Genomic DNA, 17,721 nt, shown 5'->3' with positions numbered 1-17,721 from the left:
CTTCGGAAAGGCTGATTGAAAACAGACTCTTCTTAACTTTAGAGGATTTTCTCTCTCGCTCCCTCCAAGGGCTAAGAAGCCGATTTGGGAGTTTGAAGGGAATAGGTTTCAGCATCCATATTTGTTCTGGTGCACTTGTAAAATGCGATTTGAAGAGGATCTTTAGCCCTCTGATTGTCTTTGTATTGTTTTTCTTGAAACGGATCTTTTGCCCTTAATGAATCCCCACACAGCTGGACAGCTCCTGCTCGGACACTGAGAGCGCTAACCCCAAACTGACCCCAATTTGACACCACAAGATGAAATTTTACCGCCTGTTAAAACCATTTCCAGCCTCGGCAAAAGGAGCTGGCGGTTGACTGAGATGCACTTCCATACCGGACACCTCATTTCTCTTTGGACTTTTGAGCCGATCTATCAAAAAAAAAAAAAAAAAAAAAAAAAAAAAGGAAGAAACCCAGGCACCACCTCGACTCGTATCTATCCTACACTTTTCCTGAAAACAGCCCTCGCTCTGAAAGTGATGCAGGAGAAATGGAAATTAGCCATTTTAATTTTCCCGAATTACTTTTTTTTAAAAAAAAGAAATGTCACTAGCTGGGGTGGGGGGGGGTAAATAAAAAAAATCACCTAAGTATGTGAAAGCTCTCACCCTCTGCACGCACGTATCCCATTTTCCTCCGAGTTCCCAACAGCATCTTTGTTAATACATGAGTACATTCACTTAAGGGCGCTAAATTGAGATCCCTTTTTAATGGCTAAACTGTAGCGCTTTATAAACCACCTTCTCTGTGTGCTTTAATCCAGTGGGATAGTGATGAGGAAAAAGGCTTCAACTCTTTTCACGTGGAAGAAAAAAAAGACACAGGAGGAACATGAAAGATCTTCATTTACTATATGAAATTTCACTTTCTATCAAGTTAAAATAATTTTTAAAAGTTGGTCCCTGTCCCAGATTACAAACATGCACAGCAGGGCAAGACAACGCAGGGGGTTAATTAGTTTAGGAGGGGGAAAAAAATTAAACAATTGAAAGGAGCAGCACTGAACACTGCACAAGTCTTTGGCTGCTTTTTTTCAGCTTTGCTTTTAGTCTGTTTTCTCAGAATTTCTTAGTCAGGGCCACTGAGATCTACAGAGACTTTGCGAAAAATAGAATTAGCAAAAAAAAAAGTGGTATAAAATTATATACTAAGCAATAAAATAATTTCTTCTATGGGAGCCAAGTAATCTAACTTTTTTTGAGAAGAAAATTGATGAACTTCTCTTACAGCCTGAGGTCTAAAAAAAATGCATGGAGCCTTAAATGTAGCCAGATTACTTTTGCACAGACAGTTTATAAGGAAAGACGTCTTCTTTGGTGATACTGAAACTATTTCAAAAGAGGCACATTTGTGTATCTCAAGAGACAAGGCTCTGGGTTTGCACTGCCACGGTTAAAAAACAAGCTTGGAAGCTACAAATATTTGAACCGCGTCTTCTAAGCTGGCTGCATCACAAGCAAATGATTCCATGCAAGTTGAGAAATCTGGCTTCTTTGGGGCACGGGGCGGGAGGGAGGGGGGATGGGGAAGGGAGGGGGAAGAAAGAAGGGGAAAAAAACCCCAAATAACATTCACCGATGAGATGACTAGATCTCTTAAAAAAAAATCTGCTAGAAAACTACAGCTGTAAAAGTAGGAAAGGATTTGCATAACCTACTGCTCTGTAGGTCTCTGCGCACCCAAAGGATTAGCCAAGCATTCATTACTATGAATATCTTGAATTACGTTACCGATTTATACGACAGAGTATAAAATACTGCACAAGAAGACTGGCTTTTTCCCTGCGAAATGAATTGACTTAACCACTGCTTGAAAGAGATCTACATACTAAGGGCTCTTCTACTCACCTCTCTTTACAGTCCCGTGAAAGTCAGTCACAGCAATTCGGTTGCTCTTAGGACTAGCTTTAATCTTGGAGGAGATCCTCTAGGAAAAAGAAAACCCCGTGTCTGCTCTCCGGCTTCTGGCGGGTTTTAAGCAGGGTGCAACTCTGCCTCTAAGTAGGAGAGGGACTTTTCTCCGTATTCCTCTCATATTTGTAAATACAGCCCTGCTCTGCAGGGCTCGGCGCTAGCGGAACATGCAGGAATGCCCACTGGCGTTTGTCAGCTCTCCACACTATCTTTCTTTATACGTGAGGGCTGATTTCCCGCAGACATCATTGTTATGATGGCTCATTTAATCAAACTGTTTAATTGCTCCGGTAATCACTATCATCATCACAGGTACTCAATCATTCATCATTTTGGAGGGGTTTATTGACCTCTGGAGCTCATTCCCTTCGCCTATTAAAATCAGGCCAAATATCTATAACTACCCCTTGAGTCATTTTCTTAAAGTTAAAAAAAAAAAACCCTCTGAAAAGCATCGTCATCACCACAAAAAGCAAAGCAAACCAAAATCTAACGGAATAATATATTTTCTGCCGTGTATTTTCAAAAGCCATCTATGTATGAGGCCACATTCACAAACGGGTACATAATCATTGATAAATTCCACTATTAACGGGATAGTCTGTTTTAGATTTTATGTGCAGGGGACCGTGAACGAGGGTGGGGGGTTGGGGAGGACAAAACTGCAGCAATCGATAGTTTGACCATCGCTCCTCCCCTAAACTTCAAGCATCCCCCATGATTGATGATCCCGGGTAGCTTTGGTAATTGACTGCTCTGAGGTAAGGCATGGTGTAGCTTCAGCGAAGTGATTGGGCGAGAGAAACGCACCAAAATTAACGCGCGTGTGTGTGTGTGTGTGCCTGTGCGTTCGGAAAAGTTCATTCGGTACTCAAGGGGGGGGGGGGAAGCATCATCTCACTTAATTTGCTAAATAACCCCACTGTAATTAGCACTACCATTAGAAGGCATTACCGAGCTAATACTCCAGCATACATTCCACAAGCGCAACGTCGATAAACGGTAAAGTCCAGCAACACACACACGTAAATACTGCGCTCACCGCCGGATCCGCTCAAAACGAACACGCAAACAGAAATCTACATAACATCTGGATCTCTCCTACAAAAGACTGAGCAAGACTTTGTTTTTAAGCCCTTTACAAAGCCTGGCAGCCTAATCGCAAAACTAAAAGGGATTTCCCCCTCTTCCCTCCGCCTCTCCCCGCCCCCCCTCCCCTTCAAGACATCCAGAGCGTGTTTGATAGCAGCGATCACTTAATGAAGAGCGGTGCCCGGCGCGGTTTGCACGAGGCGCTCTCCCCATGCCCCGGAACGTCCGTTAGTAGTTGGCGGCGCACAATGAGCGCTCCGCGGGCAGCGGCGCGGCCGGCGTTGCGGCGCGCCGGCGGGGCCGGGCGCGCGGGCCCGGAGCAGCCTCCCCGCGCCCGGGGCCGCACCGGCTCCGCGCGCCCCCCCCGCGCGCTGTAGCTCCCGGTGCCCGGGGCTCGCGCACCGCGCGCGGCAGCGGCCGGAGCCGCCGACCCGAGGCAGCGGCCCCGCGCGCGCCGCCAGACGCCCCACGCCGCGGGTAATCGGAAGGTATTTGGTTGCTCAAATAATCTAGCGCAAACCGACCCGGGGCCGGGCTTCTACCGCACTTTTCTTCTCGCTCTCTGCAGTTTCCCCTGCCTCTCCCCCCCTCTCGCACACACGCACTCTCCCTGTCCTTCCTCCCCTGCCTCCCTCCCTCGCTCCCTCCCTCGCTCCCTCCCTCCCTCCTCCCTCCCTCGCTCCCTCCCTCCCTCCCTCTCGCTCGCACGCTCGCTCGCTCCTTCCTACACGCCGTGCTTCGCTCGGGGCAGGGGCTGCTGCGCGGCTCCCCCCGCGCGGCGCCGCGGCCGCCCCGCCGCCGCGCTGCGCATCCCCGGCGCTCCGCCGGCTGGGGCGCCCCGCCGCCCCGCGCCCGCGCCCGCCGCCGCGCCCCGCCGCTCCCCGCCGCCGCCGCTCCCCGCCGCCGCTCCCCGCCGCCGCCGCCGCCGCGCTGCAGGACTGGCTATGGCCACCACTACTTCCGGGTTCCGTCACTTCATTCTCCCGCCGATCAGCGCCGCAAAACTGAGCCTCTTCTATAAGGCAGCCGGCAGCCAACCTGCCAACACTTACTGACACTCACTCATCCCAGGGAGTGAGGGAGAGAGGGAGACAAAATACCTGCCGGGAGGAAAAAAAAAAAAAAAAAAAGGAGAGAGGGGGAAGTCCGGGCTTTGCAAACTATTCAATTTTTCTTCGCATCTTTCCCCACCCCCCTTCACAAGTACTTTGAAAAAAACAAAACAAAACCAAAACCAACAACCCTATAAGCGATCCTAAAAGGCAAAACCCGAGCACGGAGTTACTGGAAGAAGAAACCGGGGTTAAAAAGATTCCTCCTCTCTTCTTCATCATCATCAACCATCATTCATTCACTACCTTGACATTCCCTGGCTTTGATTGACAGCTGGAGTGGCAAAAAGCCATGAGACACGACAGTTTGGTTACATGTGGGTTGCTGACGGGCCGATCGTAACCTTCAGTTTGGGGGCTTGACAATTTTTTTTTTTTTTTTTTTTTTTTTTTTTGCGTAGAGAAAGAAAAAAGGAAAAAGAGAGACAGAAAAAGGAAAGAGAAAGAGACAGAAAAAAAGAAGAAAACACAGAAACTCATCGTGGTTCTTGACTGTTTTTTATATATTGTTGTTGTTATTGTTGTTGTTATTACTATTATTTACCCATATTGGAGGATAGGAGAAGTCTATAAGTGGGTTGCAAAAAAAAAAAAAAAAAGGAATCTTCTTCACTCTAAATCACTTTCTTTGCTGGACTGGGATATTAAATATACGACACATCCAGGAGTTTATTGGAGCGCAGACTGATGGCGCAAAGGGTAGGTTTAAATCTCCAACACTTACCTATATATAAATCCTCTCTTAAGAGGGGCCTGTCCGATTTGCTCTCCTCTGTTGCTGATGATGATGGCGGCCACTATTAAAAAATAGCAGCAAAATTATTCTCTGGCTTTTTGTGTGTGTGCATGAGTGTCTCTGTGTGTGTGTCTCTCTGCAATTGTTCCACGCTTTTTTCCTCTCTAGCTTTTTCCCCAGCAGCGCGAATTCCCTGCTCTCTGCCTGCTCAGTAGCACGGGGGAAAGCTTGCTCTGCTGCTGCTGCTGCTGCCGTCGCCGCTACTGCTGCTGCCTAGCAAAGACTAAGAAATACATATGTGTGTCTGTGTATATACGAATGTATATATATGTATACACATATAGCTGCTTCTCTTTTTTTTTTCTCTCTCTTTTTTTTTTTTTTTTTTTTTTTTTTTTTGTCTCTGGCTGTGACAAGGACAAGGGGAATTGCCACTAAATAATGTTTCTGGTAACTTTCAGATTATTTCCCCCTTTATCTACCTCCCTCCTCCCGATACACCCTACCTTTCCTCTCTCCTTTCTACTGTTGATTTATTTATCTAGTTGGTTTTGATTCAGCTTGTTTATTTTTTTTCTTCTTTTCTAATGCAGAGTAACTCTAGTTTCTCTCCTCCGTTTCCTTCCTTTTCATCCCTGTTTCCTTGTTAGGGTTTCTCCTGCCTGTGCTGAAGAGGACCATCTTCCCCCACACACTCAGACAGGCAAACACACTTTCCCCTTTTACCTCTTCTCGCACCCCCACTCCTTCTTCAGCCCCTCCAGCCTCTGCTCCCGGTCCCAGTTGATTTCATTTTTAGCATTTCTCTCTCTGTTGTGGCTGTTCTTGTTTTGTTTTGCTCTGTTTGTGTCTGTCCGGGTGCTTTACTCTCTTCTGACTTTTGTTGTTGTTGTTTGTTTGTTTTTTTTTATTCCCCCCTCTCTTCTCCTCTTTCTTTTTCTTTCTTCTCTTCCGGCCCGCTTTTTGACAGTACGATGAGCTGCCCCACTACGGCGGGATGGACGGAGTAGGGGTGCCGGCGTCCATGTACGGGGACCCCCACGCCCCCCGGCCGATCCCCCCGGTGCACCACCTCAACCATGGGCCGCCGCTCCACGCCGGACAGCACTACGGCGCCCACGCCCCGCACCCCAATGTCATGCCGGCCAGCATGGGCTCCGCTGTCAACGACGCGCTGAAACGGGACAAGGATGCGATCTACGGGTAGGTGCCGCCGGGCCGCCCGGCGCCAGGGCCCGGCCCCGCAGCGCGGGTGCCCGCGGAGCGGCCGGGGCAGGAGCGGAGCGGCCGGGCAGGAGCGGAGCGGGAGCGGAGCGGGAGCGGAGCGGGGCGGGCAGCGGGAGCTCCCGCGGGGCCGCGGCGGCAGCGGCCAGCCGGGCCCGGAGCGGAGTGGGGCGGGGGGAGCCCCGAGAGCCCGGAGGGAAGACGGCGGCAGAGCAGCCCCCGGCAGCCCGCTCGGGAGGGAGACCCGCGCGGTGGCACCGCCGTGGCCCGCGATCTCGGGACCAGGGCGATCTCGGGACCAGGGCGATCCCAGCCTGGCTCGGCTGAGGTGCCAGCACCCACGGGAAATGGGCGCTGGAAAACAGACAGAGGCTGGGTTGGAGAGAGGTGGTGTTGCCTTGTCCTTCCATTTTTCTTTTTTTATTTAATCGGTTTTTTCCTCTTTTGTGGTTTTTTTTTTGGGGGGGGTTCTTTTCTTACCCGTGGGGTTTTTTTAAATTTCTTGGAAAGGCCCCACTTAGGAGTTAGAGACTCTTATTGCTCTGGATTTTAGTTGGAGAAGTGTTGTTCTGGTGTTCTCTGTGCCATAATACCACTCTTCCAACTTTGTAAATAAAGAGCTATTCACATCGCGGAAGGTAGTAAGAATAAAAGGGATTCACTTCTTGCAAGCAGCTCTTCCCAGTCACAGAAGACATAAATACATTGGGGGCAATGAGCTGAATTTTCTATTTAAGAAAGAAAGAACATGGGGAAAAAGAAACCCATACCCAAGGGTTTCTCAAGCCTGCACCAGGGCTTTGCTTGGAGGGAATGACACCGATTCCCTTCAGTGCCTTTTGGAAAAAATACTAACTGATCCTAAAAGGAGAGCTAATAACATCTATGACAGAGTGTGGGGCCTTGATCAGACACCAAAGGGGAAAAGAAACAAATGCATGCTTACTACTTAGCACGCAGATAATTTTTTTTTTTTCTGACTACACCAACTATGGGAAAATATTTCGCGAAGTGCTCCCTTCCTCCACCCCCTCCCCAGCTCACTTATCTGGACAGATGGTATTTTACTTGGGTGTGCTTCCTAAGCCAGGAAACTTCACCACATTTTTGTTAGCAGGCCCCTTGAAAAATAAAATTACGTATTAAGTAGTTTGCAGTTTGCCTAGCTGTACTCTCGTTTTAGGTCATAGCTGGAGGGTAGGGATGGGATCTTCCAGGTTTTGCGGTATTTTAAGCTGTGGCAAAAGTGTAATATTCTCAGTTGAGCTGCTGCTGAGCACGTTCGGTGCCTTGTGCGTTTAGAGAGGTCACTTTTGTCCTCGTCGGTGAGGACTGCACGGGGAATGTGGCTCGGGCATTGCAATTTCAAAATTAAAAAGAAAAACCAAACCGCCAAACAAACAAAACAACAACAGCCAGCTCACCACCAAAACCAGTATTTTTATTTCAAAGTATGGTCCTCCACTGCTCTGCCCGGGGCGTTAGTGTGAGACTGCAGAGTGTGGCTGTGTCCGTGTGTCCGTGCCTGTATGTCCGTGCATTAAAGAAAAAAAATACTTGTTGATTACAGCTCTTCTTTCCCCCTCTCCCCCACCCCCTCCCCTCTCTTTGTGTGCCACCGCCCGGTAGGCACCCGTTGTTCCCCCTCTTAGCTCTGGTCTTTGAGAAGTGCGAGCTGGCGACCTGCACGCCCCGGGAGCCCGGCGTGGCCGGCGGGGACGTCTGCTCCTCCGACTCCTTCAACGAGGACATCGCCGTCTTCGCTAAACAGGTCGGGCACCTCTCCCCCGCCCCCGGCCCTCACAGCGCTCCCGCCGCCCCCTCCGCGCCCGGCCCCGCACGGCCGCGCTGGCAGAGGGGCAGCCCCCTTTCCCCGCGCCCCTCTCGGCGGGAGGGGTGCGCCCTGCTGGCCCGGCCGGCCCCGAGCTCCCCCCTGCCGGCCGCCCCTCCACGCCGCCGGGCTGGCACTGCCGGGCCTTGCCCTCCTGCGCTGGCCATAGGGAAAGGTGGCTGCGGCCGAGTTCTGGAAGGGAAGCAGGCAGGGGACCCTCAGGAGAAGGCTCCCGTGGGACCGGCGGCCGGCTCAGTGCCGGACCGGCAGGAGGGGAGCGGGCTTCTCTCCGCAGCTCGGTGACCCGGAGCGTTCGGCCGGATTTTGGTAGCGGCCGGTTCTGTCAAAGGCATTTTCCCCTTTCGGGCGATCCGGTTACTGGAGTAAAGACAGCAGCTGTAGTTCACGCCGCTTTTCCTTCTTCTTGCAGGTCCGCGCCGAAAAGCCACTTTTTTCTTCAAATCCAGAGTTGGACAATTTGGTAAGGCCTGCTCCCTTTTCCACCGCTCTCCCTGTCGCCCTTGCCGACCCCTCCGCCCCGGAGCGGGCCGAGCGGCGCGGCCGGGCAGCGGCGGCCGGGCCGGGCATCGGGTGCGCCGGCGTGGGAGCGGGGCGCCCGCCGGTCGGCAAGCTGCCGTCAAGGGGCTTCAAAGAGCTTTATTCTTAGAGCCAGTCAGAGCAAAGTCTCAAGCCCCAGTGCATTGCAAAGCTGAGTTTGAAAGCCACGGGAAGCTAAAAGTGAAGGAAGTAACTGCTTAAGAAGAGAGAGCTGGAGATTTCTAATGTAATTCTTTTGCTAATGTGAACGATTTCAATATTCAAAGTGCCTAAATCCGCTTGTAAAGAAGATGCCAAACTATTCAAACACACATTCACCCCCCCTTTCTCCTGCGGGCGGGGGTGGGGGTGGGAGCGTGTGTTTGACTTCTCTGCGAACCCTCAGGGATGAGGGCCGGGGTGCTGAGGGGAACGAGGAGAGGAAGAGGTTTTCTCCAAGATCGCGGTAATAAAGCGCTAATCACCGCTCCTGGAATAAATATGATAAAAATCAAGTGTTTAGGTTAAAGTTGATCAAAATTGTTAAAGCGTGACCAATGAGCTAAAATCCTGTATAATGACCGCGCGCCCTGACAATCCCCTTCTCCCCCTTTCCCACTCGGGCTCGCCGCTCTGCCCAGCCCCCGTGCGCCTGTCTCCCACGTAACTCCTTGCTCAAAACTTTCTTGCAGATGATCCAAGCAATACAAGTACTAAGGTTTCATCTTCTGGAATTAGAAAAGGTAAGAGCCACGGAGGTGGGCGGGGGTCACGCCATTCCCTGCCCCCTCTCCCCTCGCCCTCTGCCCCCCCCCAGCTCCCTTCCTCCCGACTGTTTGGGCTGACTTGTAAACACGGCCAGAGAAGATAGGGGTAATGTATTATGACACCGTAACCTGTGCCATCAGAGCATGTGACACCCGACAGACTTGCCCAGACCGTTTTTCCCCTTTTTGTGTGTGTGCAATTTCAATATTTACAAACATTAAATATTAAACCCCTTTCATCCTTCTTACTCCTTCCCTCAGTAGAAGCTCTTTTTCCCTCCCAGAAATATTATATTTAACAAAAAGAAATGAAACCACTCGTTCTCCTCTCCGGCTCTGGCAGGCACATTAACCCCAAGCAAGGACTAAATGTTTGGAAGAGGCAGGGGCCCCTGCAGGCGTGGGCAGGGGCTGTGCCCTGGGACAAGAATGGCTCTTCCCACAACCTCAGCAAGTAGCTTCATTTTACTGCTCCCGGCCATTTAGACCTTTTTTTTAGCCCTGGTTTAAACTAATCCTGTCCCGAGTGACTAGTTGTACCTGTCTGGGTTGTGTATGCTCCGGACATACCACTTGGGTCCAGCTCCCAGTGTTCCGATGTTATCACCAAATCCGATTTTCTTCAGCACTCAAGTCCGAGCCCACTATCTCTCTCTCTAACTTGTTGCTGCAGCAAGTCTCCAGAGAATAATATGTGCTGCAACAATTTCTCTATTGTTTCCTTGCCTTCAACTATTGTCCCCCTTAATTAGAGTTACTTAGAGTTACTTGTGGAGTAGATCAGAGGGTTGAACTTGTTACCAAAAAAAAAAAAAAAAGAAAAAAAAGTGCCGAAACACGATATTTAGCCATTATTGATTCTATTATTCTTGTTATTCTTTTCAGGTTCATGAATTGTGTGATAATTTCTGCCATCGGTACATTAGTTGTTTGAAAGGAAAAATGCCAATAGACCTCGTTATTGATGAAAGGGATGGCAGCTCCAAATCAGACCATGAAGAACTCTCAGGATCTTCCACAAATTTAGCCGACCATGTAAGTCCTTCTGTTTTCTTTATGACACTTTTTAAAGTTTTTAACCTGCTTAGAGGACCTGTTCTGGATTTCCTTGCTTTGCTGCTGTTGTCTGTTAATATTGTTACTACCTTAACCTCCTGCAAGCTTGAATCCCATCTTCAAACTTTCTTCCCTTTCGCTTTGCAAAGCTGTAGAAATGCAAAAGACTCCTTCAGTTTTCATCTGTAAAACATCGAGTTTGCAATGGTTTGTAAAGTTTCCTAGTCTGGGCGGCTTGGAGAGCTAGCAAACTGTTGGTTTGATGTGGGGATCAGTGCTTTCTCCTGTTCTTTGCCAACTTTGTAATCAATGCATCAATGTAAGGAAACACAGACAAGAAAGTTAGGAAGAAAGTTTGCTGATATGCTCCCCCCTCCCCTCTCGTGGGGATGACAAGTGATGAGAATTATTGGCAATACTACACTACATTAAAAAAAAGGGGTTAGCACATTAGAGTTTCCAATGCTTTTGCTTTATAGCAACTTATTGTCAGAATATGGACTTATTGCCAAACGCCTGAAGCATCTTCATAATAAAAGACAGTAACCTTGATGAAGCAATTATTAACAATGTATTACAGAAAGTTGGAGAGAATGATGATTGAGTAACCGTAGGTTAGCGGTTGATTTTAACACTTTAGGAGTTGGTGAATTAGTGTAATGTGTGTAGTACTGAACATTGGTGTGCATGAAAGGAGAGTGCCTTTGTTTTTTCTGAGTTTTGGAGTGGCTCCTCTGATCCTTCAAAAGACGTAGATGCAGAGAGACTTGGGGATGTGGAGGGAAAGATTGCAGCTGGTACAGCAGAAAAGGAAAGGAATAGCTCTGGTTGAAAAGGGTGGGTGTGAATTCCACTTTATTTATAGGAACGCATCCCTGGGGGCCAAAGGGGTTTATACAGTTTTAGATTCAATTGAACTAATAATCTAAATGATAGAGTCTAATATTTTAGCGGTTGAAATATTAATTTAACACCCGGTGAGAAGTTAACCATGCTTTCTGCACAGGCGCCTGCCTTTATTTCCCAGTGTGTTAAGAGTAGCTGGAAGCCCAGGGAGAATGAGCTTTCTAGGAGCTTTTGTTTCCTTTGAAAACATGTTGTTTTTGTGTGTATTTGGTAATTACATTAGACCTGGACTGAAGCTGAATTGGGAAATAAAATAATAATAAATTCTTCTGAATGTCCCCCTTCTGGCGTGGCTTAGTTATGGGAAATATTTTTGGACCCAAGCCTTAGCTTTCATTTTCTCATTTGTATTCAGTAAACATTGCATGACAGGGTTTGTGCTGGTTTACATTTTAAATCTATTATTTTGAGAGAAAAAAAAGTATGCAGGTCTTCCTTAAAGTTTATCTCCTTCAGCTAACTCAGACGTAGGTATTAAACTCCATGAGGCATGACACAATTTCAAAAATATTTGTTTCATGGCATTTTACAACCTTAAATTCGTGGGCATAAGTATTCTGGGAGAGTACTAGAAAAGAAATTGAAATGAGTGGCAACCTGAAAGATAGTGAGTCACTGTGTAAAATTTAGAGAAACAGAAAAAAAATACATGTTTCTCCAATACAGTTTCTTTACAAGAGTGTGTTTCAAGTGGAAGTGTAGAAATGGAGCATGCTTATGTTTATATTGAAGAGATTAGATAAACTAGCCTGTTTAGGGTTTCTGGCAGATGGCAAATGCTCAAGCCAATTTGCAGTGCTCCATTATAATATTTAAATTCACACACAATGATAGGACAGGAGTGGAGGGGGTTAGCATTTTGATAATTTGGTAACTATTATCTTCCCCAAGAAGAATCTCCTCTTGCTTTTGTGGCCCCAAAAACAAACTCAAATAAATATGACAACCCATTTGTCTTGCACCCGTTAGGGTTTACCACTTCATTGGGTATTATAATTTAAAGCCTTTTACTTCCTGGAGATTTGAGCTATAACATTTTTACTTTAGCCCCCTGCTATTTGTTTTGAAAGGAAGCAATAATTTGTGCAACCAGAACACCAACTGGGAAATGAAGAGTTGTATCACATAGTTACATTTTATTCATGCGTTTTGGGAAATGTGTCTCCTTATTGGATTTTTTTTTTTTTGTATATTAGCTTGTTTTCCTGACAAAACTTTAACACCTTTTTATTGCTTAGTCAAACTACCATGTTTTATATTTGCACTGTACAATGTTCCAGCAGAAAGAAATGCATCTTTATTCACAGAAAAGGAAAAGCTTTAAAAAACTGGATAATATAAACATGCAAGTCTATTAAAAAATGAGCTATCATTTCTGAGCATCTACCTGAAAATGTAGCAGTTCAAGCATGCAAATTTGTCCAATTTGGCTCTCCAGGTTTATTTTTTTTTCATTTGCCTTGATATGCATATTTAATATATAGCCTTAGGCTAGATCTCATTTGGTGAAAGTTGGTGTAGGGGTGATGATGAGCCACTTCAGAAGGACAGAGATAGCATGTTGTTTCCTCTGTTTTATGTATTGGCCCACTATTCTGATCTGCGGGTCTTCCCCTCATGGTTTTATTTGCACATGAAATACTAGGAGCATTTCAACTGATTGGCTATGAATAATGATAGCCCAAAAGAAGTGTAGGTTAATTTGTTGTGTGCCAAGGTTTCTCTTGTGGAGGTGACAGTTTGTGACAGCTGTTTGACACCCCAAAAATCCATACCCCTCTATTGTTATTAAGTGGTGTAAAGCTACCCTGTGTGTGTTTAGTGTGAATGTAGGGGCAGAGCTGAATTAGGAACTAAGGCAGCTCTCAGCTTTATTGTTTTCCTAGACCTCAAAACTGGCATGAAGGAAAATAACCAAAAGAATTGTAGGATTAGCCAATATTTACCATAACACTTTAAATGGGGTACTCAAATATTGCATGCTTCCCCTTTCAAAATCTACTGCACTGTTACTTATATAACTTAATTGGAAACCAAACCCAAAAACAACAAAGGAATGAACTCTTCAGAGATACACCTGTGCTGAAAAAAAAGGAAACAGCTGAAAGTTGTTGTGCTGTACATGTTTGGTAATAAATGTGTTTATTGAATTTTAGTTTAGTGCGCTATTAACTGTTATGTAATATAGTTAGTGTAAAGGGTCCAGGGACTTGGTAGATCAAACAGAGTAGTGCTGGCCACAAGAAGCTGAAACTTTTGTTATTACTCTGCTGTGTTTAGTAAATATAACAGCCCATAATTAGTGCTTGAATTTTTAACACCCTTGGTTTTTTTTTTTATTGCTCTGAGGTATTAGCTGTAGATGGGAAGAAGGTAATTACAGCTATGCCCTGGCTGAACCAGATTAGTTAGGGGGAAAAAAAGATAAGAAAAGTGGTAAAAAAAGCCTTTGCAGCTGCAGTTCAAGTTCGTTTTCCCAGCGCAGACAATTTTTTATTGTTCAGCTAAACATCCCAGGCACTATCCTGAATTCTGTGTTCAGCCTAACATGTCTGATGAGATTGTTTGCAGATATTTTTTTTTTTCATATTTCAAGCTATTCAAATTTGAAAAACATGATGCTTATAAAATTTGGAGATTTTAAACTTTTTTTTGAACATATTATAACATTTTTAACTTTAATTACACTTCTTTTGTAGCTGGTCTCACCTGGTGTGATACAATTCTTCCTTTAGTCCAAACCTGTTTTGAAGCCCAGTAATTCTCCCACAGAAATTTATGGCTGTCCTTCCACTGGCTTTTGTGGGAACAGTCTTTTCAATATTTGTTCATATGCTTTTGTAGCTCAGAGGTAATAATATACAGATCATAATTCCTAAAATATCATTAAAACAGACAGAAATATACATACATGTCTTTTATAAAAAAAGACTCTTGTCAGATTAGAAATCCAACATCTTAGCCGTAGAAGAGAAAGATTAGTCTGAATATTAAAACTTTCCGCTCTCACATGAGGAGATACTTTATTTTGTACTTTTGGATATCCAGACAATTTAACATTTCTTTAATATTTCTCCTAAAAGAATGGTCTGTGCAAATTCCTGACATTTTGCAGATTAGAAAAAATAAAAATAGTGTAGTACATACCTGTTCCAGGAATATAATTAAATCTTCAGGTAAGATTTCACTGAGTAATGAAGAAGCAACTGGGGGCCTGATGCTAAGTCTGCAGGTATCCCACACTTTTTTGGGCTTCAGTGGGAGTTTTGAGAAACACCAGATTAGACCCCAAAGGTGCCCTTTCTGTCTGTAGTGTCAGAAGGAAAACTAAGTATCTAACTGCAACAATAATAAGGCAAATTTAGAATGTTCCTCAAGACTTAGGACATTGCTGTAGGCCCTTTCTTTCTTTTTTTTTTTTGTAGTGCCTTCTGAAGGGGCAAAGAGCATCAGGAACTTTCCAAGACTGTAGTTAGTGTTGTGCATTCCTGCTTTTTGATGGGCCAAGGTGCACTTCTGTCAATAGCTGAAGTCTCAAATTTGAGTGTTTTAACTTTAAACTCTGTTCTCTCAAACTGAACCAATAATGTTTTTCGGTACCTATTTGATAACTGTGATCCCTTTTGGTTTGAGTTGTCTATCAGTCTAGATGAAGTGTAGCCACACAGAATGACATAGAAGGACAATTAAAAAACCCAACACCCCCCTGATTTTTCAAGTCTCAGTTCCTTGGTGACAGGTGGATTACATGTCTGATTTCAATCTTAATTAGAAAACACAAAACACGCAGCTTTTCAGAAAGCTGCCGTGTTCTAGGAAACTCAAAAATTGTTCCTGATGCTTTCTTCAAATGCAAAATCAAGGGAGAAGAATTAAAACTTGTACATATATACAAAATATCTGATAGATTGCTGGGCATTATTTTTTGTTTCAATTGTGTAACTCTAGTACAAAAAGAAGTAATCCTCTTAAGCATGCATCTTTTGGAAAATAAACCTGAGTGATACCAGGAGTAGTCTTTTTCAGAAAACATACGTATTATGTCAAATTAGAGTTTTTCATGTCTTTTTGTCTTATTGAAAGTGCCTCTAAATAGTAAGTTTGTTATTAAATGCACTCGGAGTGATCTCTGATACCACCCTGGGCTTTACACACACCACACACAGACACAGATGCACTATTCACAGGAACCGTGTGCATGCGTGCCATGGGTTCCCGTGTCCTGCGTGGTCTGTGACACTTTCATATATGGCTGTACCTCTGTACAGATCTTTGGGGTATCAGTCATGTCAGCCATTCCCACATGTGTTACGTGTGTTACTTGTAAGAACAAGGTGAGCAGGATTTGGATTGTGTTTGCGGGGGGATAATGCCGTCGGCATCACTCAGTTCAGTTCAGTTTTGTAAAACTGAAAAATAGGTGAAACTGTATAGCTGGAAAAAAACCCCTGAAAAACTGGTAAAATTTATTTACCAGACCTTTGAGTCCAACCATGTTTAGAAACAATAAGCTTTATAGCCATTGTAATTTCTTTTATAAAAACAAGTTGGGTTTTTTTTGTTCTTTTAAGATTAATGATTTTTTCAATTTCATCTGATAAAATTATGCTGGGGCCCGATCCTGTCAGAGTTGTAAACTTGAAACTTCAGTTAAAAATGTGAGTCAAATCCTGCTTAGCTCACTCACATGGGTATCAGCTGGCCTGATTGATTTTACTTCCCAGTTATAAATAAGAAGCAGATTCCTTATGGTTAATTGAGTCTTTAATATCACCATAAAAAGCAGTATGAGATCAGAATCAACCCTAGCAGGACTACATACACTCACAAAAAAGCTAGCCAGACTTTGCCCAGCAGATATTTTGGACATACAAAGTAAGAATTGCAATTTGTCAGAAGCTTATCCTATATCAAATTTCTCTGTTACGACATCTCTGTTCAAGAAATCCTGTAGTAGTTAAAAACTCTTATGGTTTCCAGCAGATTTTCAGCATCAACAAAAGAGAAATGTGTCAGATTGGCTTTGTATGCCTTTTGTCCTTTCTGTTGCTCTTTTCTAGATTTAGCAAAATTCAATGGTGGTACTAAATCAATTTTTTTTTTTTTACTTTCAAGGGAAAAAACACTGGTAAAATTGTGTTTTCTAGGGAAGGCCGTGTGTGTAAATGAGAAACAGTGGATAGCAGTGGAGTGATCTCCTGTGGCCCTGCTAGTACAAGCTTTCCCCATATTGTCTCCTGCTTTTATATTAATTACAACTTGCATTATCAGCTGTGAGTCTGTAGCCCAGCAAATAGAAAATACTGCCCCTGGAGACATAGCTTCTTGTATCTATTTTCCATCTCCTTCTATTGTGCTCTACTCAGTATTCACTGCTTTTCTCCTAGTAACACTGCTCTTTAACACAATTAGGTAAGACCAAGAGGAGTACCATATTTGGCTCCCAATTATTAGAACTACTGGGAATAGATACATGTGTGCTGTTCACTTTCTATGATATCTGGCATTAGTTTAGGTCATACATGTGTGAAATTTTTATAGTGTGTGCACGGTACACAAAATAGACAATTCTGTTTTGGCAGATATCTCTTCAGTGAGTTTCTGCAAAGTATATTACTAAACTTGCAAGAAGAAATGAGAAGTCATGCTAGCAGTTTGTGTAATATATCTAAAGCTATATGTTTTGTTTCTTTGTTTCCTTATTTTTTTAATTTTTTATAGTGTGATAACTCAATACTAATTTTATTGAAACTAACATAAAAATTGCAACTAATATTAGTGGGTTTTAGACTAGGATCTCTTTAGGTACTTCAGCTATACCGATGAAGTTTTCCAGTGAAGCACACTTTAAAGGTGTCATTTGGTTGGTTTTTTAGGGTTTTTTTGGGGTTTTTTTGGTTTTTCTTGGTTTTTTTTGGGTGAAGGTGTGCATGAAATAAATACTTACGATTAGTCATTTGGCCAAGAATATTTTTTGAGGGATGTGAGGTTGGAAATTGTCTAGGAGAGAAAAAGTTCAATTCACTGACTCGTGCAATGATCTTAGTCCAAACCAAAAGAATGCTGTCTTTTTATGAGTCTGTAAGCTCGCCCCCTAAAATTTTTTGTCATTTTTTATAATATTGAAGTCTAGTTATTTCTCTCCCTTTCAAATTCCTCCAATATTCTACTGTTGCATTTAGTAAATACCTTATCTTATATTTTCTGTCCTCCAACAAAACTCTGCCAAATAGCTTCCTCAAGAATACTGTGTCACAAGAAATACACTGAATTTTCAATCAATACAGTGTGTCTTTCTCAAACCAGACCTACAAACTGAGGTCAAAACCAACTCAGCCTGGTAGAGACAGCAAGTGTTTTCAGCTGTGGGAGGTCTCATTCAGTGATCCTTTACAAATTTTTACAGCTTTGAAACAGAAAGGCTGGTCTAGATTTTGAAATATTTTATGATAGGTTTTGGATGACATTTGCCTTAAAACATAGCTGAGCAGTTACCAGTTAAT

At 44.4% G+C, this 17,721-nt stretch overlaps 1 protein-coding gene across 5 annotated transcripts in view; it reads left to right on the top strand.

The window, feature by feature from the left end:
- The first annotated feature begins 3,921 nt into the window (after window positions 1-3,921).
- MEIS2 (Meis homeobox 2) overlaps window positions 3,922-17,721 on the top strand; it is a 173,960-nt gene continuing 160,160 nt past the window's right edge. For 2 of the 5 annotated variants that reach the window (XM_064714132.1, XM_064714134.1), the window contains exons 1-6: window positions 3,923-4,860; window positions 5,868-6,100; window positions 7,751-7,892; window positions 8,383-8,433; window positions 9,182-9,232; window positions 10,142-10,291. In XM_064714132.1, coding sequence (XP_064570202.1) covers window positions 4,849-4,860; window positions 5,868-6,100; window positions 7,751-7,892; window positions 8,383-8,433; window positions 9,182-9,232; window positions 10,142-10,291 — 639 coding nt within the window. In that variant the 5' untranslated portion in view covers window positions 3,923-4,848. Of the gene's footprint in view, window positions 4,861-5,308; window positions 5,348-5,867; window positions 6,101-7,750; window positions 7,893-8,382; window positions 8,434-9,181; window positions 9,233-10,141; window positions 10,292-17,721 lie in introns of those variants that run through there. The other 3 variants (XM_064714133.1, XM_064714135.1, XM_064714136.1) reach the window with 2 other exon arrangements.

This window comes from Zonotrichia leucophrys, chromosome 5 (assembly GCF_028769735.1).
Source record: "Zonotrichia leucophrys gambelii isolate GWCS_2022_RI chromosome 5, RI_Zleu_2.0, whole genome shotgun sequence".
Classification (NCBI taxonomy): domain Eukaryota; kingdom Metazoa; phylum Chordata; class Aves; order Passeriformes; family Passerellidae; genus Zonotrichia; species Zonotrichia leucophrys.
This window is presented reverse-complemented; position numbering and strand designations above follow the sequence as displayed.